Here is a 27248-nt window from a genome sequence, read left to right as displayed (position 1 = left end):
ATTTAGTTCATAGCATCGTCACATAAGTTGCCATCATCAACGGTACTTTAACATCATCTATTGAAAAACATCTGTGTTACCTACATTATTATCACTTTCTTGTAAGACTAATAAACTCTATTAACAATTAAACGAATATATTTTATAACAATTCTAGTCTTTAAAAGAAAATAATTAAATACTTATCATGGAAAATAACTAAAATAAAAGTAGCGAGTGAATGAAGATTGTCCTAATTAAGATTAGGACAAGAGTTATGTTCGTAGATAAGTACTAATTATATGTAAGTGTTACTTCAGCGGTAGATTTATAAGGATGTTTAGATAGCAATATAAACCCTGTATTAACATGTGTCTATATGTAATAGATTGCTCCTTGCTACATACACTGCTATACTTATCAATATAATGAACACAGGTTTGTCACAGTAAAGACATCGTTATAATTTATTCCATACTAGCTTCCGCTCGCAGCTTCGCCCGCGTGGATTACGGACTTCAAAAATGGAGCCGGTCGCGAACGTTCGAGAATGTTCGTTTTACGAAGCTACTAGCTAGGTGATTCGCTAGCCTCTAGGTGCCAAGCAAGCCTCATGCCTGTGCGTTCGCGACCTTATATATATACAAAAATAATCCTTATAGCATTATTCAGTATTCACGCATGATGGCTTATTATTAGCGTATTTCATGTATAACTTTGGTGTTTCTATACCGATTTCTATTTTAATTAGGGATGACTGAGAGTGTTATAAACGTAAGAGTAGACAAATATAATGAGAAAGCTTCGAACTGCTAAGCTATCGGGAGTTACACGTGTTATTGTGAGTCAACCATAAAAGATAGACATATGCTGTCGTGGGATATTTTTTACATAATTTTAAGGAGAACATTTCCGTCACATGATTTCTGTGTAGCTTTAACCATTAAGGTTGCACACGCGACGGAAGCTTAAAAAATGGAGTAACTTCTCCCGTTTTCCCAACATTTCCCTTCACTGCTCTGCTCCTATTAATTGTAGCGTGATGAAAAGTATACTATAACCAGCACAGGAGTATGACAAATAATTGTACCAAGTTTCGTTAAAATCCGTCGAGTAGTTTTTGTTTCTATAACGGTTATACAGACAGACAGACAGACAGACAGACAGACAGACAGACAGACAAACAGACAGACAGACAGACAAAAATTTTACTAATTGCATTTTTGGCATCAGTATCGATCCCTAATCACCCCCTGATAGTTATTTTGGAAATATATTTCATGTACAGAATTTACCTCTCTACAGATTTATTATAAATATAGATATAGAAGAAGATTTATAATTTATTTAAATATAGCTAAAAACCTATATTTAAATAAATTATAAATATGGATTATTTTTATAATATAAGCCTTGTTTTATAGTCCTGAGTTATACTCGTACGTTCTGAAAAAAGTAAGGTATTTATTATTTGGTACACATAAAATTTTACTATGCCTAAAATATTGTTACGTACTAATTTATATTTACTTACTTGTACGTTTCGTATTAATTATATCCAAGTTTAGCATTCAACCTCACAGGGCAGAACAAATGTCTTCAAAACTTAGTCGTGTTTACCTAGAAACAAAAGTACTGGATTAATCTATATTTATAAATGGTAGGTACAAGGTTTCTCGTATGCGAGTGTCCACCTGGAACTATCCGGAAGGTTGCCATACGAGAATGATAACTATAAAACCGCAATATAAATTTCAGTTGCCAATCAGCAGTGTGCATGGGCTGTTGTATTCATTTACCTGCGTATCTGTTTTGACGCGATATTTAGCTCTGAGTCGGTTGGCTAAAGGCGGAGTGAAGAGTGCAGGATCGGGGTGCGATTTTTGGGCTCGCTCCCAAGGTTGTTGCTGGCTCCAGAGCAATGATATTATAGATCCTACAATAAGAACCCAGACGAAGCCAATCTGAAGAGAAAATTAACAAAATTACATTATAATAATAATTCCAACTAGGGTTCATTGACGCCTTTCGATATAAAAAAAGTTGTACACATTTTGTTTGCTCTGCCCTAGAGTTAGTACGTAGGCAGCGACTAGCGCGCAGTATATTCATTTCATAGTCTAAATACCCTATAACTACCAGACAATATTTAACAATTCTCGAATTAAAGCTGGCAGCTAACCAAGTACACTACGGTGCATTTTTATCTATGCGCTACAATTGCACGCTAAAAATAAAAGACTGCAATTTGCTCGAAAGACTCCAATAGCAAAACTTTAAATTTATTAAGCAAAATTTGGCCTCCATTTTCTTTTTTTTATCGCTTTTCAAATTTTATTGTAAATAAGTTTAGATTTTAAAGTTCATATACTTACACATTTTGTACCAGAGATGATCTAACATCGCGTATAATTCCTTTTTCTATTCACTTACCGGGCTAGTCCACATGTATGATATTCTATATAGATAGAAGTAATTAGAAGGGTCTACTGGCGCTGGAAGAGTAGGCGCCGTGACGTTAAAATTACATCCCTCTACACTCAGAGGTAGCTTTACGAGAGCCGGACGAGGTCCACCAAAACTTATCCATAGAGTCAAAGCCAGTCCACTGACTAGCCCCATAGATGCACCCTGAAAAGTTAAATAAAATTTTATGAATTCCACAGCCCTTTAATTACGAAGATGATTATTAAATTAGAAGATAAATAAAAAATATTATTTTTATTTCTCTCGAAAATTAACAACAAATCTAGCATATCCGTCAATCTTACCCTTTCATTAGCAAATGTGGTAAACATTCCAAGTGTAAACACGCCCAACAGTGGGCCACCAACGGCACCAAATATTGTTAAAGCAGCTTGCAAAACTCCTCCAAGGTATTCGGCTAAGAAAGAGATGGCCAAGAACACAAATCCATAAGCACAGGCTGTTAACTTCGTCAACCATGGTACATACGATTGGGGAATTACGCAACACCTGAAAAAGAACGTAAGAGAATCAAGGCCGTAATCCCAGAGGCAAGAAAATAAAAAAAATAAAAAGAAAAAGTGATATTCTTTTTTGTATATTCATCGTAATTAAAATATTGATTAAATACACAGTTATTGTAGACGAATGAATTCAATGCATATTGTAATGGATCATTATTGAAACTTCTAAATGCTTAATATGCATGTATTAGAAGACGAATTTATAACTATTATTTCGTTCACAAAAATCAGACACAACTCACTTTCCGACGTAGTCACTGAGGGTGACAGCGGCAAGCGCATTACAAGATGCCGATATAGTAGACAATGAAGCACTAAAGATCCCCGCCACAAACAGTCCTGGCAAACCAGGGGCAGAAGTCATCGCGTTCACTACGTAGTAAGGCATTAGTTGATCTATCTGCAAACAATCCGAAGATGATAGTAGCGAATAATCCAGCAACTATTATGAGAGATTAGTTTCCTTAAGGGCAGAAAAAAATATTAAATATACAAATTGTGGTAGGATCTAACTATCACGAGAAATTGGTATCAAATAGGAATTCTATAAAACAAAAAGGAGTTTACCGCACTAATTCCGTTGTAACTTAATGGATCACAATCTTTGTATACGGCGTAAATACCAAGGCCACTGATGCACGTAAGCAAACTTAAAGACAGCAATACAGGCCAACTCCACCAGAGGCATTTTTGTGAGCGATCTAAACTACTGACTGTCAGAAGACGTTGCACCTGTAAAGATAAGAAATCATTACAGTTTCCAGCAAATTCATCATTCCATATTTTCATTAAGATAACAATCTCACACCTGTTCATTAATTAATAGATAAAGAAAAATCAATCAATATTAAGCAATATTGAGGTATTACCAATCCATTATATCAAGAATTTTTTCTTTACCTAATAAGGTATATAGTCATTTTGATATTGCCTTTCTATATGAAACCACATATTTATCTTCTTGAAAATAACATTAAAATAAGTTACCAGAATCATAAATGTAAAATAAAAAAGGGTAAGTTTCGAACAAAATAGATATCAATAAAATGTAATTTTAATTTTCCACGCTTTAATGCCACTACTACTACGCTACAAAAATTCGTCGTATTAGCAACATCACACTTTTAATCAGAAATCCTTACACACTATTTTCGCACTGAAATACAAAATAATCAAAAAGTAAATTGGGATTTTTGGTGAAAATATTCTTTATTCATAGATTATATTTTAGCACAATGTTAGCAGAGGTGATGATGAGTATGTGGTTTTATTTATTAATGTAATGTCAAAGTGACCCTATATATATATTATATGGTCTGGCTTTTGGGATCCAAACCTATTTTCTGAAGAATGATAAAGTTTCTTTACATATAGAAGATGGTAACCTAACTATGAAGTATTTAGAAAACTACAATCATTTGCGTCAACGATAATAATTCGTCTAGAATTATTGTGCTATTTATCTGCACCAAGGTCACCCCTCTAGTTCATCTTCGTTATCACAAACGATTCGACTGATGTAAGTTGATTGCAAGATAACATCGTCTTAGAGTAAAGTGTATTTTAAACATTTCAAAACGTCGTATTATATAAAAATATAACAGAATGTGTGGATAATAGAAACTAGGAAGTACATATAAATGTAAACAAAGGAATTACGATGTGATGTTTTATAGCATTTAAAAATTTATGAATATTATATCTTATACGATCTTTGATTATAAATGGTGTACATGGGTCTTAATTTTAAAAATAGGCTCAGTAACATGAGCATAGTTCGCCCATGTGAATTACATTTATTAGGCATTGAGAGTTTTCCGCATTTCTCTGGGAAATAAGTGTATAGTACATGCGTATATTGTAAACGCTTGCCATCTAACTGAGGTTAATGTTGATCACATACACCTCAGCATATTACGCTCTACCATGGGAACCGAAGGATGTAACATAATATAGAATATAAGCAATCTTATACCATAATATCGAATACTCTGTACCTGTGTTTGGTTTACAGCATACAGCGATAAATAAGTAACCATTCCTCCTATTACTAGTGACCACCACGTGTGACGTTCTGTCGGGTCTACACTGAAACTGAACAAAACAATATCTATTTAAACACTTTTTACTATAAATTAAATAAGTCATAAAAGCTAATAGTATACTTACTTTAATAAATTAATCCTGCCTCTTTCGTTTGCTATGACAAATATTTGATCAAAACCTCCTACTTGAATTGAAGTAAATATAACAACGCACAGCACAGCAATAAACATCAGGAAAGATTGCAAGAGGTCCGTGAACACAACCGCTTTCATTCCACCCAGAGTGGAATAGAATGTACAAACTAATCCAACGACTAGAATAGAAATGAGTCGGTCCAGTCCAGTCACTGATTCTAGGACAATTGCTGGTGCGTACAACACTATCCCATTGTATAATAACATCTGTAAGGTATACGTTAATGATGCCAACATTCGAATATGCGGCCCAAATCGAAGTTCTAAATACTCATAGGTACTTGTCTTTTGAAGCCCGAAGAATACTGGTAAGTATAGTTTGCCGGCGATAGGAGTGGCCAAACCATGCGATATGTTGACGACAAAAAATATTAAACCATAGTAATAATTTTCTGCTGATACTCCAAGCAGAGTAATAGCAGACATGAAAGAAGCCATCAGAGATACGGCCACAGGGAATATTGATAAATTTCGATCAGCAAGCAAATATTCCTGGAAAAGACAATCGTTTTATGTATTTGAAAATTTTAAAAGAAGTTCTAAATTCCAATATATTTTAATGAAATATCACTTTATCACATAAATACCTCATTTGTTTTCTGTTTGCCTCCACTAAAGCGGAAGTAGAGTCCAATTATTATAGAAGCTACCATGGTAGCTCCCATTATTATGTAGTCCCACACACCAAACACCGATTGCTCCATTGCGAGTCTAAAATTCGATCACGATTTAATCAAATTTACAGAGAAGTATTTAAAATAAATGTAAAGTTATGAATTGAATCTGTTAGAAATTTTGGAAATAACCCGTTTATATTCTACAGTCTTTAACAAGTTTCAAATTTTAGTCAAATTTTTTTTTCTATGTATTTTAGCAATCTGATTTTCATTATATTTTTGGCTACTTGGTCAACAATAATAAAATTATATAAACTACCTACCGCAATTAAAATGGTAATTAACTAGTTTAAGCATATTTTTGAGGCTTCTGTTTCAAGAAGATTAAGACGGTTACCCAAAAATTCAAATAAAAACAAGCAAATGTATAGCCAGATAACCAGCTATTTATATCTTGTTACTAAAGTAACAGATTGAAAATATCATTGCTTCCATCATGAATTTGCGTGTGCACTGCGGTTGATTAATCAATGAATGAAATGAACTCATTGCGCTACTTATGGCAATAAACATTATAGACAGCTTCAATTGCTGATAACATGACGACAACGTTTGTCTTCACGAATTATATAAATACCTACAACATCTACAGACTGTGTTCTTAATAAATTAGATACATGTTGTTTGTTGTTCTTAAACCGAGCTGAATCGCTCGATTCAATAGTTATCTTTTGACATAATTCTAATTAAATATAATTGCTCAGTTGAGTCCAAGTTCGCAGATTGCGGGTTCAATGTCGCAGTGTAATTAGGTTACTAGTAATAAATAAAGATTATTTAACTTCAAGTTGAATAATAAATAAGGGTGCGTACACATCTAGCGAATTTGTAGCGAGCAGTACCTACGTAGGGATTAATTAGTACTGCTCACATTTTGCTTTTCACCAAGCGACTGTATAATATTATGTGACGCGCGTCAACTGCGCAAATGTTATCGTACGAAATCATCTTATTCAATTTTAAAACACGAAGAGCGAACTAAAATCCTTGCGCACAAGCTACGTGAGTTGTAAACACTAAAATGCAACAGTTTCATTGAGTAGTAACAGCGCGGTTAGCGCATACGCTAGGCTTGTATAATATATACATTACATAATATATGTCCTATCATGCTTAATGATGCAAATGTGATCCTCACGTGATTATTTAATTTGATAAGTTTTAAGTGATCTGTCGTAAAACCTTTTGAGTGAGATAAACATTAAATAAGATGTTTATAGTGGCGTATACTTAATGAAGTTTCAATTTGTTATGTTATTTATTAATCCTAAAAAACGTATCGAAATAAACATACTATAATTACTTTATAATGCAGTTATAATATAACTGTTATACTATTAATAAGTTGTCTAGTTAGCACGGATTTTGCATTAAAATATAAGCTAATATTTTCATTACATAAAAAAATATTCAGGCCAGTTTAATGTCAAAGTTATCTAACCACACTTGGCGTTTCTAACCGGTTTCAAATTGTGATATAACTACTACATGAGTCCAAATCTCAGAAGTGACAAAACATTTCTTTAGATACCGTTACCGAAAATTACTTGCTGAATTAATATGAACAAATACTTATAACACAAAAATCCTAAAACATTTTATTCCCCAGTAATCGCACTTTGCATAATAATATACCTATTAAACCAATTTCTTCAATGAATGTTGACTATTTACAATACATTATTTTTTTGTGTATTACGAAAAATTTTAAATAAATATTTATAAGAAATACCTAACATAATTTTTTACAATACTTTTTTATAAAATTTTAATTATCTTTGAAATATACAGCCTACTTAGCATTATTCATTCACTTTGAATTTTCCGCTCACTTATTCATGTAACATACTTAGATATAACATCGTCAACAAAATATACTTAACACATTTAATTGCAAAAAAAAATCAAAAAAAAATATTCCTTACCTTTAAAAATCTGCTTTAGGATGTTAACACCGGTTTTTAGATTGCAAGCAGTCTTATTTATATTACGTCTGTTATGTGATTGGTCAAAACATTATAGCACTATCTTAAATATTTTATGATCAATTATACTACAATGTTAGGATAAGTACAGTATAATTTTTACTATCGAATTATACAAATGATGGCATAATTATGTCAGGTGATCGAAAGAATGATATATAATTTTACGTTTTATGTTCTTTGATCAGACAAGTGTATGTGACGATAGACATGTTACTTTGCTAAATAACCTAACAACGTCAGATTTAGTATCTTGCAGCGCTTGAAGCGCTCTATACCATAAGATTTTGTTAATATAAAAGCATTCACTAGAGTTACTACGATGTTTATCAACATATTTAGTACATTTTTGTTACAAGGTTTTGAAATAAAATAATAACCTATCGTCTAATTAATTATGATATCATAATTGTCTTTGATTCGGTTACTGCTTCTAAGTAGTTTTTCTCGTCCAATAGATGGCATAGTTTCTTAAATGAAGTTGCAAAACTAACGATTATCGAACATAGAGTTTTTAACGTTGTTTTAATTTTCGATTCAGTTGGCTTTACAAAAAATCGGCTTGGAATAAAATATTTAATCTGCCTAATATAACATCCATGAAAAACGCGTATTGTGCAACGGCTACAGACAACCAAAACTATATTTCTGCTGTATGTTTATCCTTTAGATTTTCACTATCCGCTATTTTCAGTAAATGATCCCAATGTTCAACCTAATTCCTAAAATAAACCAATCCAAATACACAAGTAATCATGTCAAAAAAACTTTGTTTTCATTGGTCCTTTTTTAGCAGTTTTACTGGGTAAACTGTAATCTATACATCAATAGTCTTGTACGTTATTTGAAGTTTGTAACATAAAATTTGTTTAATCATAATAATAATGTCAATATAACAAATGATTAGTAATTTTCTTTTAACCTTCTAAAACGTAAAGGTTTGACTAAAATCATCTATTATACAACAATCAATGAACTCATAGCTATAAAATAGTTATTAAAGAAAATACTAGCCATATCTGACACTGGAGCCGACGAGACTATTCGTACCTGAAGCGTGTGGACCTCTTACTTTATTTTTAATATAACAGTTTATGGGCACATAGGCAGTAGTAAATGTACATAAAAAAACGCGTGTAGCGATTTAGCGCTTCATAAGCAAAGATTTCGCATGCATGCACTTTATTTGTGTCATTGCAATAACTCCTTGCTGATAAAGCCTTTGGGCTTATTGCACTCAATATAATCTAATTTTGAATACCTCTGGATGAGAGTGTAGTATCATGTCGTATTTTGTAAATTAAGATATTTTTTTTATAATCTGACTCGAAGGACCGAAAGACTAGTAATCTTCATAAAATTTAGTTCGTGTAAATTTGCACTAATTAATTGGAGCAACAGTAAGTCAGCCGTTGCGAGTAATATTTCGCACGTTTTAACATTTATTAACTTTGTAACACTTATACCTATCTACAACATTAATAAACATTTTTTCAATAAAATCACAGCCTTTTTAAATGTATAATAGGTTATAAATAAGTCATATTCATACTTCTAACGTGTACTTTTAATCAACAATGTTTTGCATACTTTAAATTATATGCAGACATATGGTCACTTCATTTTTACACTAACTTTACTAACAGCAACTTTATGAATTATGCACACGTCAAAGTATATTCGGTACTGTATTTTGCATATTCATTATGTTTCATATTACCTACTTACCTATCCACACAAAATATTTATATATACGTCATTTATAATATGATTTGGCTATCGAACAAAATTATTTAAATACCTCATTGTAAAAATAACAAGGTAGGTAGGTACCTATAGATAAAAGATGCCTTTATTTCAAATTGGTCAATTTCAATAGGAAGTAATCAGTAACCGTCAGATATTTTCTTCTTTTCAATACCTCAATATGGCTAAGTCCATATTCTTAGAATGTAAATAAAATAAAACAAACTATTTAAGACAAAAGTTTATTAAATTAAACACTCATATTATATTCATTTATCTACTACAAAAAATAATGACAAAAAAAATTTTTTTTGTTGTTTACCAAAAATAAACTATTGTAAATTTAACAAAAGATGTTTTATTTCCTAATATTTTACAAAAATCATCTAGAAGTAGTTTTAGTGTCATAGAGAAACATTAAAGTTGTACTACTTCAATAAAAAGTGAATTACTTTAAGAAGCTTGGCCCTTTGTTCTTCACAAACATAAAGTATAATTAATTTTAATAATATACTTTAATTTAAACCACCTCTTATATTTTACTACATAAATAAATAAATAATCACTTGCTCGCTTATAATTTATTATAAAATAGAAATTGTGCACCTACAACCTCTGAAAAATACTATGAAAATATAAATAAATAAACTGATTAAATTACATATTTAATTATAATTTATAAATAAATATAAACGATGCATATTTATTAAGTACAGATAATCAGATCTTTGTCGCAAATTATCATAAAAGTATCTTTTGTTTTAAGAAATTAATGTGAAATTATAAAATAGATACATTTTCTAAAACATAGAATATACACAATATACATCCTATGCTTTCAATAAATAAGTTTTTATGACTACTACTTATAAGGTAAGCATAATGTAATTAAATGAAACAAACGTAATACTATTAATACTTTCAAGTTATACATTATTGCCTCATCATCATATTGTATAAAATAAATTGCTTATATATACAATAATAACAAAAAGCTGATATCAAATTTTCATTCTATACATTACAATCTATTTACGCATTTATGCGTAATACAAACAATATGAATTAAGTTGATACTGTGAAATATGTTAAACTATTTTGTGACCTTATATTTATACGCACTAGCCATTTGCATTTTGAAAATACAAAAACTTCTCAACACTACAAAATAACTGACATAATGGGTATTTAAAACAAAAGTATAAAATCCGACCAAAATATAATAGAATTATATTTTGGTCCGATATTACCGGCTGGTATTACTCAATTCTTTTTAAAAACATTTTACAAAACGTTTTTAAAAGTACCTTTTATCACAACTATTTAAAAAGTATAGAAAAAGAGGTAGAGTGTTAAATACCTAATATTTCTGTTAAAAACATTTTAAGCACATTCGTTTAAATACAGATAACATTATCTAGCAGATGTGCTTATATTACAACATACATATGTTGCATGACAAGTATATGTACTATGTTTAAGGAATGTATCGCAAGACTAAGATATGAGACATTTGTAAAATACATCGGTCAACAACAAGTAAAACATTTAGTATTGTCAATTTTACCTCGAGATACATGTAATTCTACTTATAAATAATAGTTTTATAAAACTGTTACATATGAACACATACATAAAATTAAGTAGCACCTTTAATGAAGTTCTTCCTCGTCGTTTTTCTTCAATAGCTCACACTGAAAATACAACATTTGGATGAAACGTTACATACTGTGTTGATCCTTTAAAGTTTATTATATTTGTGGACAATTGTCTTTTTACAAACCACTGGTTTTAGTATTCTTCAAATAATATATAATCTAAAGCTACTCATATGTGACCTAACTCAAATGGTAGATATTAATTCTATACATTTATTATTTCTTTCCCTGAATGTGATATACTGTAGACTAGCATACTACAAGCTTGTCATGCAAAAATATGTATACCTGCACGTCTGCTTTATCTCTATACTTAGCTCTCAGCCTTTTGGCTAAAGGCGGAGTGAAGAGAGCAGGGTCGGGATGCGATTTCATAGCTCGCTCCCACGGGTGTTGCTGCCGCCATAACAACGATATTATGGACCCCACAGCTAGCACCCAGACGAAGCCGATCTTAAATTGAATGTATATTCTTTAACCAAAACTTTTAGAATATGATGACAATGTAATAATAAGGCCAGTCCTATTTATTTTTAATATTTTATTTGTTCTGTTTATTAGTCTTGTGGCCCATTGTGTACGGAAAAGCTCTGTACTGTATAAATAAATTTATTTTGAAGTAAGTATTTTAAAGATTAATTACAGTTACTAGTTTTCATGGACGCCCTTAAATACCTACTATCAAATCAGTAGGTTATGAGAACTCTATTAAATTCTCGATTTGTGATTTTAGAGATACAAATAAAGAAAGTTTTAGCAACGAAACTTCATCAAGGTGTAAACAAAATATTATAATAATTTAAGAAATAAATCTAAAGCCAAACATTTACATGGAAAATGATGTTCTTACTAAAATAAGTGTTTTACTTACCGGGCTAGTCCACAAGTACGATATTCTGTATGGATAGAAGTAGTCAACAGTTTTTAATGCTGCCGGCACTGGGGCAGTGACATTAAATGGACAAGCTTCCAAGCTCAGAGGTAACTTGACAGGGGGTGGACGAGGCCCACCAAAAGCTGATCCACAAAGTCAACGCCATTCCACTCAAAAGAGCAATGGAAGTACCCTAAAATTAAATATTAAAATTATTTTACTGTAATAAAATTAAATCTACACTAATATATTAAAGCTGAAGAGTTTGTTTGTTTAAACGCACTAATCTCATAAACTACTAAACCCATTTTGAAAATATTTTCACTAACACTAAAAATACTGTAGCTAGAATATTACTAAGAAATACTGTAGCTTACATTACTGCTGAGTGCTTTTAATCCGAGAAAATATTTAGCCCCGAAAAACTTTTTAACGCGGGCTTTTTAAAACGCTAGTATTATAAATGAACATATCTTTATCATACCCGTATGACATGTACCCAAGCAGAAGATGTTTTTTTTTTAATAAATAGAAATATTTGGATATAACATGGGGGAAAAAAATAATAAGAAATAAAGAAAGATTTACTGTTGAAACAATAAAAGTATAAACATTTTAAAAATAAAATTGTAACATAAATATTATTAATCGTGCTAAATCGCTAAACTTATAAATTTCTAAGTTATTATAAAATTATTTAAATGAATAAATTACTTACCCTTTCATTGGCGAAAGTCGTAAACATTCCAAGTGTGAACACCCCGAATAGTGGGCCTCCGACTGCACCGAATATCGTCAAAGCGGCTTGAAGCACTCCTCCCAAATATTCAGCCATAAAGGCGAGAGCCAGAAATATTAAACCATAGGCGCAAGCGGCTAGCTTCGTCAACCATGGTATATACGAGGAGGGTATGGCACACCATCTTAAATTAGACAAACAATGAATTAGTTCTTGCTGTAGCAGTTTTAAGGCAGAAAATTTTGCAAATTTCTAAATGATTAAAATAAAAGGTAAAAGAATATACACTAGAGCTTGAAGACAAAAACAAGACGTGAATTCTCGTTTAATCGACGCGGCAGAGATTGGCGAGCTTCGTCATTGACGTCATCCCAAAATAAAGAGAAAAAATTATTAAAACTTAAATGTTACTATCAGTCTACTCTATTTAGTCTAGTTGCAATAAAATAAAAATCGTTACCGTGTTTCATTGTTCATAAACATGAATTATCTTTAGTACCTGGCCATTATCTCGGAAGTGTTGATGTACTACAAAAATATAATTAAAACGTTTTACCAACATTACAGAGCAAATTACTTGCCACGTATTTTTTATTCCATTATTACATAAAACTAAAGACCTATATTTTATCTACACAAATATTTGAAGTCACAACTCACCTGCTGAGGTAGTCAATAAGCGTGACGGCGGCTAACGCGTTGCAAGAAGCCGATACAGTGGACAACGAAGCACTGAAAATTCCAGCTACAAATAACCCTGGAAGCCCCGGCGCCGACCTCATAGCACTTACCACGTAATAGGGCATTAATTGATCCATCTGAAAATCATTTTCCATTTAAATTTTGATGATTTAATGCTCAGTATCGGCCCGGAGCCTGGAATTAGGGCCAGATGGCTCGCTCCCTACTACGTCATAAAATGAAATATAGATTGCAAAAAGAGGATACACTAACTGCCCCACTGCCTAGCTCTTTGGGGATTAAAAGTATGATAGGATTAGAAAAAAAGAGAATTTGACAACTATAAATGGTTCTAGAATGCGTTACCGTAATTGTATTTGGTTTTGCTTAACATGTTCCGTTATTTGTCCGCATTTTACCACTACATGACATCTACGTAATTTCAGTTGTGATGAACATGACATTTATTCTTTAGTTCGAGTCTAAAATTATTCAGACAAAATCGCACATAAAAAGTACATCTGGTGCTTATCGTAGGAGAAATATTCGATGTTAATACTACACCGACAAACATATTAAGCTAACAAAGTAATTTTCTATACCTTTCATGCCAAAAATATGCCTAGCTGATCGGTGCTAATTTGATTCGCTTGTAATAGATGAATATTGGATCTATTATAGAGCTATACCTAATGAATAATATTTTTTATTACTTTGAATGACGACACGAGCTTGCGTTCGTCTGATGGTAAGCGATACGACTGCCCATAAACAGTAGAAACACTATCTAACATCTTCGATTACAAAGTATTGTTTGGTATTCCACTGCACTCGTCATCCTGACATACACTATTAAGTCTCATTATGTCCAATAGTTACACTGGCTACAATGTCCTTCAAACCGGAACACCACAGTGCCTACACATTGTTACTTGGCAAAATAGACATTGCAGTGGTACCTGGTGGTGACTCTCACATATATGAGACCTACCACCAGTAATTTATTACCGATTACTGTACTATATATGTTGCCAACGCAATTCGCATGTCAATATATTTCTAAACCATTTATCTTATTTTAGCTGAAAACTTTAAACAGAAATGTAAAGATAAGAAACACATTTTATCTTAATACATCTGACTCTCAAGACATTAATCAATTTAAAACATTCTCCGATGATGTTGAAGTTATTGATGAAATATGTCCTGGAGGTGTCAGGGACTTCTTGCAGCAACCACGGTGCTCCCGTAAGTAACTTATATCTTTTATGTTACATGATTCATATAGAAATTAATGTATGTTTTATATCTTAGATGATTGGCTGTTTTACTCTTGATATTTAATCAAAACATTATGATTGTTAATTGCTCAGTGGTGTAGTTGAATTGCGTGCGCAGTAAAACTCTTAGAATTTTAAGGTCCCTCTAAAGCATTGATTCCCAGAATGGTCCAGGTAGACACCCAGGGATCCACGGGAGACTTCATGGGGGTCTACGTAGACGTGACCAAAAAATGAGGATCCACAATTCATAAGTGGGGTCCACGAAAATTTATCAAGTTTAATAGTAAAGTACTAAAATGTTGGCTTGACTTCACCTATCAATGTAGGCAGATAGTGATAGGGGTCGGTAGTGGCACGGTGACTCCAACATAACCTCCTGTAATGGCTAGGCAGGTATAATTCACTTTCTCTGCGAAACCCAAATAAGTATTCCTGCAAAATTTTGCAAGGGGTCTATGAGAAAAATGAGTCCAGGAACCTCTGCTCTAAGGTCTCGGGTGCTAATTCAGGGTTGGGTAAAGTGATATTGGGTTTCCTGCACACCATCAGTCCGGAGACTCGAATTTAATGGACCGTATCACACATCAAGAAATGGACCAACATTCTTCCCGTTCTAGGACAAAAGACGTAAGTGTATCTTTATTGTACAATTGTGTTTCTTTTTTTCAGAAATTGTTACATCGTTAACCTAAATGTTTCTGATTTCTATAAATTTGATATCGATAACCTTTCACAGTATTTATTATATGGAGGTGACAGAAACTACTCTCAGTATAAAATTGGAGCTTGCGTCGTAAAACTCAACACTTCAAATATAATTTGCAATAATAATACAATCAAAAAATTCTCGTTCCCTTCCGTAAAACTAATGAGTGAAAATGTAGAGAACTATCATGAATTATACAACGCCGTCCTAAATTTTCCTAACAAAAGTCACGTTGAAAAGCATGAAGAAAAGGCAGCAAGCAACTTTGTTATACTCATATGTACCGACAACGAGCCGAATGAGGTTTCCAAACATTATGTTGGAAATGATATAAAATTTTCTACTCATTGCGAACGTGACATTGAAATATATCAAAAAGATCTTTTAGCCGTTGTGACGGCGAAACCTTTAGAAATCGATTACGACATTATGGTGCCGATTATGCTGTATCAAGCTCCGTGTTATGATGAAAATATTTCTAAAATTCATAATTACGTGACAATGACTAAATGCGACCATTATAAACTTGCGTTGGTGGAGTTTTGAAGAGTGTTGGGTGGACTAGAGTGGCTGTCGTCTCCGATAATGCAGCATATAGTGAAAAATTTGAACGAAGTCACGGCTCTGTTTGACGAGAACTAATTTGCTTATACAGTTGTAAAATGTCATGAATCCCTCAAGAGGGATGTAACTTTACTGAGGTAAGACACTTTTTAACAGGTCTTTAATCGCCATGTACAAAAGAGACCGAAGGAGTTTCGGTACCGAAATTCTTTCGATACATCTATCCTTTGCAGTGTTTTTATATGTGCAAGACAAAGTGACCACTGCACCTGATGGTAAGTGGAATGGAGTCCAACAATAAATCGACCAACGAGAGATGATTACCCCACGGCAGTTGACACAATTATGTCGGCTGATGGAACCGAATACACACAGGCTGATCCCGCAACGCGGAGCACTTACGTGTGCCACTATGGCGGTTGCAACACCTATACGGTTGTCGTTATCTGGATGGATATAAAATATATCCCACCACCAGCAGTTGTTGCAGACTGCCTCGGTGGCGTAGTTGTACTGCATGCGCGGTACGACAGCGCTTTGAGGTCCTGGGTTCGAAACCTGGGTCAAGCAAAGTGATATTTGAGTTTTTCTGCTCAGTATCAGCCCGAAGTCTGGAATTTGTGCCCAATATGGCGACAGGCTCGCCCCCTATCAGATCATGGGACGGAACACACTTGGCGAAAAGTGGGTGCCCTGGTTGGGCCTCAGCATACCCCTTCGGGGATAAATACATGATGTTGTGTATGTGTACCAGCAGTTGTTTGTTACAGGCGCTGGAATCACTTAAAAAGTCGGACGGAAGGGTGTTCATCGCAAATATGGACGAAAACAACGCTAGAATTCTACAACAGCAAGCCTCACATGTTTGGACGGGGTATAATTTTCTATCGTCATGGATCTTCAAAGGTTTCATGTTAACAGGAGATACTGGGGTGTGATGCTAATGCTTGGCTTAGGTCTAATATAACAAATATAATAATAATATTAGCCCTATATTATATACTGTTCTACTGCTGAGCAATGGTCTTTGAGGAGAGGAACATAGTAGATCGAGAGGGATTAGGCCTTAGTCCACCACGCTGGCCTAGTGCGGATTGGCAGATTCACACGCCCTCAAAAATCCTATAGACAATATCTCTGGTATACAGGTTTTCACAAAATGTTTTCCTTTGCCGTTAAAGCAAGCGATAATTAACCAATAATACACACATCATTTTAGTAAAGTTAAGGATGTGTGCCCTTGGGATTTGAATCTGCGGACATTCGTCTGGGCAGTCCGTTCCACCCCAACTAGGCTATCGCCGCTTATGCATAGGCAGAGGTCTTAAATGCTCCAATATTCTCATAGAGATTTCTTAGATATGTAGCTTTCTTCTAGCTGCTTTCCTTTGCTAATACAAGAAATAATTCACGAAGATTTCATACTTCCCCAACTTCAACTTATAGAATCAAAAAATCTTTTAATAGTGCAAATGTACGAAATTGTGCGTAAACATTCAAAACGCCGCTTTTTGTAAGTCTGTATTTATTGCGCCATTTTGTAATGAAAACACGTATTTGTTTTAGGCTATGGGTGACGTTTACTCCATATTTCTGGAGCCAGAAAACAACCAGATTATGACCAATACGCTTCAACATATTTTGAATGATATACGATACAAGAATAGTATAATTACGGCGATTAAAATGATTCGTACCGCTTATACTAGAATTTTGCGTCGATACAATGAAATGGAAAGAAAATATTTTTTTTGGTAATACAATCTTTTAAATAATGCTCATTTACTTATCACTGGGAGAATAGTTAACGAAGAAGACATTCCCGCCTAGACATGTGTCGAAATCTGACAAGTTCATATATGTACATTTATTACTTACCCTAGTGATTTTCATATTTCTAACCTAATGTCGAACATATGTAAATGTAATTCAGTCAGAATTGTTCCCCGAAATATATGGAATTTCGCTACTAAATACACGATATACGTAATGCAAAAATATATAAATATTGTCTGTATGTAATACTTTCTGAGATTACCTATTATTACAATTGATTAATATATCTTCTATCTTAGAATTTTTCCCAAAACAACCCTGTATTTGTCAGCAAACAAATAAATAATTTATATTGCAGGAATTTAACTAACAAAATACGGAAGCAACTATCATCAGGCGCCAAAGTAAATGTCCATTTGAAAAGCCCGCGAGAAGTTTTTACCGAAATGACCATTATGGATGGTAAAGTGACCACCCACTATAAGAGACAGCGTCGGCGTGAAGATATGACTAGTTGCTCTTTTAGAAGAACTGATTACCACAACCCGTGCGATGACCATACACTTCTGAACATAATGATAGTTTTCGTTGTGATCGCTTCGTGTGGTCTGGTGGCGACCATTTTCTACTACAGGTTTGATTTTAACATACGGCGGTAGATAAACCTTGAATAATAAAGGCTCCGTCAAGCCTCGCCAGACAGAGCGTGGCTAGGTGTGATATGCACTTCGAGTGGTGACCGCGTGCTCTGGACATACTGGTTCCTTTAATGATATCTCCCCAAAACTTGATAAAGAAGTCTGAGAAATTGGCTTTTACTAAAATGAAATAATATACAAGAGTACACAAGGTATTAAAAAAAGTACCACACGTTTTTAAACAAAATCAGAAAATATAAAAATTTTAGGCTAGGTCACTTTAGTTCTCAGCGTGCTATATTACAAGCCACGCTCTCTGTCTGGCGAGGTAGAACAGGCGTTTCTTGCCCGTTGAAATACGTGTTAACTAACATTGATTTTATAAAAAAAAAACTTAATTGTGCTCTTACGCGTTTGACTACGACCTTTTGCAATATGTGTATATACAATATGGTTTGTAATATGCGTGTATATAGGCGTCGCCAAAATTGTATTTAGGGAGATGCAACTGCAATCTACACACTATAGTAGGTACTACATAACATCATTATTTTGAATTTTTTTAGTAAAGGTATTTGTACATACTAAATAATAATAAAACCTCTATGGTCGATAGTTCCCATTGTCATTCGTTCATTTTATTATGATTTGTTACGGATGGGGGACCCCTTAGCATCCCTCTCCAGCGCCTATGTGCATTGTGCGTGTACCTTGCGTCTTGAAGAAGCGTTCAAACGCGCCCACTACGACGCAACTTAAAATTTTCGACGAAATATTCGTTTTGTTTGCACGTAATTGTACAGAAAATGAATAAGGATAAATATAACAATATTATTGAAACGGACATTATAATTAAGCCGTCTAAATTAATTAGAATTCGCGTTATTTTTACTTGTATTGGATAAATTTATGTATAAAGAATTTAAGCAAAATGTTATCCCGGGTATTTATATGTCGTCGAAATAAATAAGGATAATACTGTATTAATTGTATTATTTGCATAACGTAAGCTTAATGGCGCCCTTAGAATTTATAATGGCGCTTTTTTAAAGACTATCGCGCCGTCACAACCACACAACAACTTCTGTAAACCAGGATCGCCATTTTACGCATTTTATGACACCGAGCTGTGACCGGCGAATCAACAAAATTGTTTGCCGGTTTAAAAGGCATTGTAGGCTGTGTAATAACTAAATATTACGGGATAGGTATAATATTGTTTCAAGGTGCAGTGTCGTACCCCACAGTGCTTCAAAGTTCTAGGATGATACCACTGTCTATCGACACTCACGAATCTTACTTAACCTTTGGTAAGCAGCTTGCTTATCCCTTCATTCATAGAGAACACCACGACTTTTTCTGTTAGAGGTGGCTAGAGGAGTTCTCATACCCATATCACTATCTACGTAAGGTTCCATTAAGGGACAAAACTTGCCATTTATCAACTAGTCATTAATTTAAATTATATAAGAAACACAATAACGTTATCCGAGATTTTTAATCAACTCTTTGAGATAGTTGATGTGCTTCTTGTCGTATAACTCATCGTCGTCGGGTTCCGTCGGCGAGGGAGGTGAACAGCGCCGGCCCGGGCAGGTCGAACACGAACGAACGAATCTGAAAATATTGGCTTATCATCGGTGAAGGTGAACATTTCCAAAAGGGAACCCGACACGACTTAATACAAGAACTAATAGTTCTAATGATTATTAGATTTTACATAAGTTACAAAAGGGAAGCTGACAGGAGTCGGATTATATGGACCCTTCGCCGCTGCGACTTATTAATAATAAACAACAAACTCACGACTTCATCTTGGAAGAATTAAGAGCTGCAACTAGAGCGCATTTCGCCGATCTTATTTATGCTCTTAATGATTTCTTATGTTTACGCGAATAATAGACATTATAAACTATTTTTCGAATTTTATCGCGGTTTATATACTTTAATTTTCTCCCGACGTTTCGAAGACTTTGCAGCCTTCGTAGTCACTGGAGAGACGAAGGCTGACCAAGTCAAAGGCCACGATAAAATTCGAAAAATAGTTTAATTTTAATGTCTTATATTCTGTTAAAAACGTAAAACTGTTGATCCTGTGCCTGATCTTTCTCCGGTCTTATCGGATCGCCGTCTCACCGAACTATGAGGGTGAAAGAATAGAGAGTGCACACACACTTGTGCACTATAATATCTATATATACTATTTGGCTGATCTCCGTAGAGAATGGCCGTCGTGGCCGAAATTCGGCTAGGGCGGAGTCAATCAATCATTTAGTTCTTCGATGTACTAAAGACAACATTCCGCCATATCGAGCGTAAATCAAGGTTTCGATTATCTCAGGTATGCTATTTCGAATCGAAAATTTACAAAAATGTTTGTTTTCCTTTTCGTGCGTATAAAAGAAATATTTCATCGCCTTTTGATTGACAGCTCTAAGATTCTGCAATAGTTTCAACGCTGATCTTTTCTCTGTCGGATGTGAGATCTGGTACAGACGCAACGCTCTGTGGAACTAAAAAGGAATATGAGGAAATATACAACTATATGATGGGTTTTGTGATGATGATTGTAGAAAACTATTATGGTTGGTAAAATATATATTAAAAGCCTTAAAATCTGTTGTATCATGACGAAGAAAGAATTAAATGCTATCGCTGCTATTTATGGGCACACCTGGCGATAACAATCAGATTAGCAGTTTAGTCTCCTCGTCAAATATTTTTAGATGCTTTATAAAATCCTATATTATATACCGTGCCACTGCTGGGCAAGCCTTCTCTACTACTGAGAACGATTAGACCTTAGTCCACCATGCTGGCATAGTGCGGCTTGGTAGACTACCCTTCACAAAAAAATATTACAGATAATTACTGAGGTCTGCAGGTTTCCTCGCGATGTTTTCCTTCACCGTTAAAGTAAATGATAATTCACAAAGAATGCACACACGATTTAAGAAAAGTCAGAGGTGGGTACCCTTGTGTTTTGATCCTGCGGACATTTGTCTCACCAGTCCGTTTTACAACCAACTAGGCTATCGCCGCTTTATAAAGGCGCGCTTTTAGCATACTTCGTTTCTGTTAATGCTAGATTAACTGAAACGAAGTGTGCCAAATTAAGTCACACTTATATTGTATGCGTGATGAGATGATACAAATGGGCAAAATAGTTTTATTTTAATGTCAATTCGCGTAAAGAAATCATTATTGAACATTTTGTCTTCCAGCCTCATCCATGAACAATACTGCACAGCCAAACGCCTTTACTACGCGTTTAACAGTCGCAGCAACAATGTAGGAGCTACCATCACCGCCCTGTCGCTGCCACCAGTAGCTCAGGTGCTGGAAGCAGCTGGAGAATCCACATCTAACGTGAGTATTTTAGAGAAACCTTCCAAAACGTCATATAGAAAGAAAGAAAAAATCCTCTTCTGCCTTCAATAATAAATTATCTAAAATTTATAATGTTGAGGAGAGTGTTTTGAAGACTCGAAAACGAATTGTGTCAAACGTTTTTTTCGTTATTTCATGCGTAAAAGATGTCACGTTTTATAAATAAAAAATATGATTTGCCAATCTTATCACGATTTTGAAGCAAAGAACTCACCTCTGTAAATAACATGTGCTATTTAACACTGATAACAGTGATTTTTTAATATGTGGATCAACTATGATATTCACGGCCTGTAAACTTACACAAAAATAGAATCATATCAGCAGCTAGTCTTAAATAGGGATTAGAAAAGCAGGAATTTTCATTTGTGCGTTTACTTAATTCATTCAACACAAAAGGCAACAAGCTTACTGCTCGTCGGTTTTCTAGATAACCTAGCTATTTTACTTCATTATATTATGCAGCCCAGGATCTAGGGGGGGACAAGCCAGGGCCCGTGCCACTTGCGGCGAATTTAGAGATCGGCATATTGAAACTTGGCAGACGAATACAAATCTCATCATTAACGCAACTTTGAATACTGAGACATCCATTATATAACACACATAAATTATTTACCGCGGGCGCGAAATGATCGGAAATTTTATCAGCCAACAGCTCAGCCAGCTTAGTGTGTAGGTTCACTTTATAAACCCTTCTTTAAGGTGAGGTCGTATTGTGTAAAGTTTAGTCAGATAATCGAAGCCATCGTCATAGGCTAATCTAATTTTCATAAGCTGATGGAAGGTCATTTATTGCTTAAAGTTTGGAGACGAACAAACCTGTTTGTAGTATTTAGTTACCGAAATTGATCATCGGTAATGTGTCGGTTCGGTCTGTGTGATCACAGACCTCAATATTTTTACAGTTGTTAATTATAACTTGTTACTTGTCGTGTGAAATTGACAGCCCAACAAATGCCTCAAAACTTCTTTAAATTCTTAAAAAAAATTACAAAAATTATTAAAATTATCATTTATCTTTTATTGTTTAATGAAGCAACGTGATGAATTTGTGTTTTGTTTAGTTATTGAGAGCTGTCGCTAGCGGGTACGACGCATCTGCTGCCGCCGCCTCAGCCAACAAAGCACTTCTGCGGGCAGCCGAAAGAATTCAATTATAAACAAACATACTAATAAAATATACATGAATGTTGTAACAAATATGCTTTTTGGCTCCATATAACGAAATATGTATTCGGTTTGATATTCTAAATATTATTAATAAATTTAGACTTATTCTAATTTGGACAACATAAAATTTTAAATGTATATAATTATATCATTACTAGCTTTTGCTCGCGGCTTCGCCCGCGTGAAGGTGTTTTCAGGATAAAATTCCACTGTTTGATAAAAGTCTTGCTACATATTTTCCCGGTACTTATAGGTTCAAACTAATTTTATCCCCAATCTATAATTTCAGTTCAATCAGTCAAAAATCTAAGAACATTTATACAAACTTTCATCCCTATTTTATCCCCTTAAGGGTAGAATTTATCAAAATCCTTTCTTAGGGGATGCCTACGTCATAGTAGCTTTATGCATGTAAAGTCTTAGCCCGATCCGTCCAATGATTTGGGCTGTTCCTTGATATATCACTATCAGTCACCTTTGAGTTATATATTATATTAACAACTGAAGTTAGCTAAAATTGAGTTTCTCGAAGCCGACCACTATTTATGTACTATGTATTTTGAGACTATGAAATTTTGTCGCGTTCGCGATTCACTTTCACTTTTGTTGAGTTTCAGAACGCGATATTAGATCCTCCAACGCGCACGCGAATTTGAACTTTATGCAGCGGTAATAAATTACAAATTGACTCTCCATTTTATTTAGAAAACGTTTGTATGGGAAATAGAAAAATGCTGTTTTGAGGATTTTCCCGGCAATTATTCGAATTTTCTCACCTTTTAAATCTTCCCTAGACCTCCACGAATAATTCAAGACCAAGATAAGATAAATCCGTTCAGCCGTTCTCGAGTTTTAGCGAGACTAACGAACAGCAATTCATTTTTATATATATAGATTGTACTTTACAAGGATATGACGGCTTGACCTGGCTTTCATTTCGGTAAAGATTATAAAAATAAAGATGTATCCTGTTTTCTATTGAAAATATTTTTTATTTCTTAATTAACTTATTTCGAACGGTTTGCTGAGACGAAGGTCTGTCTGCAGGTCCAAAACCCAAGGACATATACCTCTCACTTTTCTAAACAATGATGTTTGTAGTCTTTACAAATATAAAACGGGCCATTTACCCGGGAAAACCTTTACACGTAGACGAAGCCGCGAACAGAAACTAGTAAAATATGTAGATGTATTATTGTAACAATGTATTATTAATTATAAAGTATTGTGTCACTTGTTAAAAATCATCCAAATGAGGATATTGAATATTAAATATTTTTCCTCAACAAAATTAAATAAACATCCCGTTCAGTTATTGTATGTAACTAGAAGTGAACACAAATGTAAAACTCAAATATGTATACTATTAGTTTAATAATTTTGTTTTTGTGTGCTGCAGATGGATTAGCTCCAAAATGTACTAAAGGTAGATAAAACTCATGTTTTAGCAACAATAACAAAGCATATAGAACTACTGAACTACTAACAACTAAAACTGGCCTAGAACTTAGGGTGTTGTATTTATCAATAGGCCATATAGACCGCGGCCTAGGAGGGACTAAGTATTTTAAAGTAGATGCTGCACAAACAGGCGAACAAAGACCTTTAAGTCAGCTTGTCAAACAAAAAAATGTGTTACGTACGAATTGATTGATTTTTTTATTGAAAACGTATGAACAAATACCTTTGATTAAATTGAAACATATCGTTACATATTATGAAATTTAATTATAAAAGAACAACCAAAATTTGTAGTATGTTTTTGCATTACAACACAAAAAATAGCAAACATATGAACAGTGGGCCTTGTTACTAACCGACGTGTAATGAATCACACTGCCTAAGTATATAATGCGTTACTTAATAATAGTACGAAGATATACATAAATGATTGTATATTTTTAAGATACATAAATGCATAACTAGAAAAATCGAGAAGTTACTGAGAAACGTCACACAGGTACACTATTTGTGAGTACACTATTTTACATTTTACTTTTAAAACGTAGAAAATGAAGCTGGAATTGTATTGCTTGTTAGTAGATTAGAATTTATACTAGATTGTAATTTTCTACTAAGAATCTAGTTATTATAACAAAGAAAAAAATATGTAAAACCTGTATTCACAAACAATACTATGACTTATGAGTATGCAGTATGCACAGTGCTACAGAACAAGTATTGTCACTCATAGTTTTCTTTGGCTTTGTTCAGATTTATCTAACAGCAAACTGAAGCAAAGTTGTATTTCAATATCAGGCAATCACAGCGCCCCATTGCGAAGACTGTCATGCTGAAAGCACTAAGAAACAGACTTATTATAATAGCATTGCTCTTTATTAAACTAAGTAACGTTTTAGAATACGGGCCTGTTTGCATGCTAAATTATCCGAATCTTACAAATATTTCTTTCTACACCTAATGAATAATATTTTTTTTATTACTTTGAATGACGAGACGAGCTTGCCGTTCGCCTGATAGTAAGCGATACGACTGCCCATAAACAGTTGAAACACTATCTAACACCTTCGATTACAAAGTATTGTTTGGTATTCCACTGCACTCGTCATCCTGACATACACTATTAAGTCTTATTATGTCCAAAAGTTACACTGGCTACAGTGTCCTTCAAACCGGAACACAACAGTGCCTACACATTGTTACTTGGAGGCAAAAATAGACATTGCAGTGGTACCTGGTGGTGACTCTCACATATGAGAGACCTACCAACAGTAATTTATTGCCGATTACTGTACTATATATGTTGCCAACGCAATTCACATGTCAATATATTTCTAAACCATTTATCTTATTTTAGCTGAGAACTTTAAACAGAATTGTAAAGATAAGAAACTCATTTTACTTCTTAATACATCTAACTCTCAAGACATTAATCAATTTAAAACATTCTCCGATGATGTTGAAGTTATCGATGATATATGTCCTGGAGGTGTCCAGGGACTTATTGCAGCAACCACGGTGCTCCGGTAAGTAACTTATATCTTTTATATTACATGATTCATATAGAAATTAATGTATGTTTTTATATCTTAGATGTTTAGCAATTTTACTCTTGATACTTAATCAAAATATTATGATTTTTAATTGCTCAGTGGTGTAATTGAATTGCGTGCGCAGTACAACTTGGTCCCTCTAAGGCATTGATTCCCAAAATGGTCCAGGTAGACACCCAGGGATCCACGGGAGACTTCATGGGGGTCTACGTAGATGTGACAAAAATGAGGATCCACAATTCATAAGTGGGGGTCCACGAAAATTTATCAAGTTTTATAGTACGGTACTAAAATGTTGGTTTGACTCAACCTATCAATGTAGGCAGATAATGTGATAGGGGTCGGTAGTGGCACGGTGACTCCAACATAACCTCCTGTGATGTCTAGGCGGCAGTTATAATGCACTTTCTCTACGAAACCCAAACAAAAAAATCCTGCAAAATTTTGCAAGTGGTCTATGAGAAAAATAAGTTCGGAAACCTCTGATCTAAGGTGTCGAGTGCGAATTCAGGGTTGGGTAAAATACTTGTGGGTTTCTTGCTCACCATCAGCCCGGAGAATTTAATGGACTTAATTAGTACTATACAGTCTTGCCATTCTAGGACAAAAAGTGTAAATGGTTCTTTATTCTACAATTGCGTGTTTCTTTTTTCAGAAATTGTTACATCGTTAACCTAAATGTTTCTGATTTCTATAAATTTGCATTCAATAAGGTTTCACAGTATTTATTATATGGAGCGACAGAAACCACTCCCAATATGAAATTGAAGCTTGCGTCGTAAAACTCGACACTCCAAATATAATTTGCAATAATAATACAATCAAAAAATTCTCGTACCCTTCCGTAAAACTAATGAGTGAAAATGTAGAGGACTATCATGAATTATACAACGCCGTCCTAAATTTTTCTAACAAAAGTCACGTCGAAAAGCATGAAGAAAAGGCAACAAGCAACTTTGTTATACTCATATGTACCGACAACGAGCCGAATGAGGGTTTCCAAACATTATGTTGGAAATGATATAAAATTTTCTACTCATTGCGAACGTGACATTGAAATATATCAAAAGATCTTTTAGCCGTTGTGACGGCGAAACCTTTAGAAATCGATTACGACATTATGGTGCCGATTATG

General features: G+C 33.9%; 5 protein-coding genes and 1 long non-coding RNA gene across 6 annotated transcripts; 4 read left to right on the top strand and 2 right to left on the bottom strand.

Moving 5' to 3' along the window:
- Positions 1-1400: 1400 nt before the first annotated feature.
- LOC115456389 (putative sodium-dependent multivitamin transporter) lies at positions 1401-8100 on the bottom strand. The gene is made up of 11 exons (XM_030185419.2): positions 7812-8100; positions 5797-5920; positions 5139-5701; positions 4967-5063; positions 3537-3701; positions 3212-3369; positions 2751-2955; positions 2413-2610; positions 1779-1943; positions 1514-1599; positions 1401-1425 (listed from the first exon to the last, which is right to left on the bottom strand). Exons 2-10 carry the CDS (start codon positions 5911-5913, stop codon positions 1579-1581), a joined length of 1689 nt encoding a protein of 562 aa, XP_030041279.2. The 5' UTR covers positions 5914-5920; positions 7812-8100; the 3' UTR covers positions 1401-1425; positions 1514-1578.
- Positions 8101-11200: 3100 nt separating this feature from the next.
- LOC119189895 lies at positions 11201-13106 on the bottom strand. Its single transcript, XR_005112662.1, has 4 exons — positions 12868-13106; positions 12147-12342; positions 11564-11728; positions 11201-11311 (listed from the first exon to the last, which is right to left on the bottom strand). It is a non-coding gene; the product is annotated as an uncharacterized LOC119189895 (long non-coding RNA).
- A 1640-nt stretch (positions 13107-14746) lies between these two features.
- Positions 14747-16149, top strand: LOC119189949. Its single transcript, XM_037440778.1, has 2 exons — positions 14747-14817; positions 15522-16149. The coding sequence occupies exons 1-2, from the start codon at positions 14771-14773 to the stop codon at positions 16102-16104; spliced, it is 630 nt and encodes a 209-aa protein (XP_037296675.1). The 5' UTR covers positions 14747-14770; the 3' UTR covers positions 16105-16149.
- Positions 16150-16246: 97 nt separating this feature from the next.
- On the top strand, positions 16247-18724 carry LOC119189950. The gene is made up of 4 exons (XM_037440779.1): positions 16247-16259; positions 16893-17054; positions 17689-17876; positions 18257-18724. The coding sequence occupies exons 2-4, from the start codon at positions 16941-16943 to the stop codon at positions 18555-18557; spliced, it is 603 nt and encodes a 200-aa protein (XP_037296676.1). The 5' UTR covers positions 16247-16259; positions 16893-16940; the 3' UTR covers positions 18558-18724.
- A 2816-nt stretch (positions 18725-21540) lies between these two features.
- On the top strand, positions 21541-23243 carry LOC119189951 (fibroin light chain-like). Its single transcript, XM_037440780.1, has 2 exons — positions 21541-21905; positions 22994-23243. The coding sequence occupies exons 1-2, from the start codon at positions 21714-21716 to the stop codon at positions 23087-23089; spliced, it is 288 nt and encodes a 95-aa protein (XP_037296677.1). The 5' UTR covers positions 21541-21713; the 3' UTR covers positions 23090-23243.
- A 693-nt stretch (positions 23244-23936) lies between these two features.
- LOC119189870 lies at positions 23937-27182 on the top strand. Its single transcript, XM_037440551.1, has 3 exons — positions 23937-24525; positions 25918-26086; positions 26769-27182. Exons 1-3 carry the CDS (start codon positions 24456-24458, stop codon positions 26893-26895), a joined length of 366 nt encoding a protein of 121 aa, XP_037296448.1. The 5' UTR covers positions 23937-24455; the 3' UTR covers positions 26896-27182.
- Positions 27183-27248: the final 66 nt, after the last annotated feature.

Source organism: Manduca sexta, chromosome 20 (assembly GCF_014839805.1).
Source record: "Manduca sexta isolate Smith_Timp_Sample1 chromosome 20, JHU_Msex_v1.0, whole genome shotgun sequence".
NCBI lineage: Eukaryota > Metazoa > Arthropoda > Insecta > Lepidoptera > Sphingidae > Manduca > Manduca sexta.
This window is presented reverse-complemented; position numbering and strand designations above follow the sequence as displayed.

Coding starts and splice junctions, on each gene's coding strand:
- LOC119189870 (XM_037440551.1), top strand. CDS start 24,456: ATGTATACTATTAGTTTAATAATTTTGTTTTTGTGTGCTGCAGATGGA. Junction 24,526..25,917: donor AGCTCCAAAATGTACTAAAG/GTAGATAAAACT, acceptor ATCTTATTTTAG/CTGAGAACTTTAAACAGAAT. Junction 26,087..26,768: donor GCAGCAACCACGGTGCTCCG/GTAAGTAACTTA, acceptor TTCTTTTTTCAG/AAATTGTTACATCGTTAACC.
- LOC119189949 (XM_037440778.1), top strand. CDS start 14,771: ATGTCCTGGAGGTGTCAGGGACTTCTTGCAGCAACCACGGTGCTCCC. Junction 14,818..15,521: donor GCAGCAACCACGGTGCTCCC/GTAAGTAACTTA, acceptor TCTTTTTTTCAG/AAATTGTTACATCGTTAACC.
- LOC119189950 (XM_037440779.1), top strand. CDS start 16,941: ATGGACGAAAACAACGCTAGAATTCTACAACAGCAAGCCTCACATGTT. Junction 17,055..17,688: donor TGTTAACAGGAGATACTGGG/GTGTGATGCTAA, acceptor TATTTGTTTTAG/GCTATGGGTGACGTTTACTC. Junction 17,877..18,256: donor GAAAGAAAATATTTTTTTTG/GTAATACAATCT, acceptor TTTATATTGCAG/GAATTTAACTAACAAAATAC.
- LOC115456389 (XM_030185419.2), bottom strand. CDS start 5,913: ATGGAGCAATCGGTGTTTGGTGTGTGGGACTACATAATAATGGGAGCT. Junction 2,611..2,750: donor CCACATTTGCTAATGAAAGG/GTAAGATTGACG, acceptor TTAACTTTTCAG/GGTGCATCTATGGGGCTAGT. Junction 1,600..1,778: donor GCGTCAAAACAGATACGCAG/GTAAATGAATAC, acceptor TTTTGTTTCTAG/GTAAACACGACTAAGTTTTG.
- LOC119189951 (XM_037440780.1), top strand. CDS start 21,714: ATGTCAATTCGCGTAAAGAAATCATTATTGAACATTTTGTCTTCCAGC. Junction 21,906..22,993: donor CTGGAGAATCCACATCTAAC/GTGAGTATTTTA, acceptor TGTTTTGTTTAG/TTATTGAGAGCTGTCGCTAG.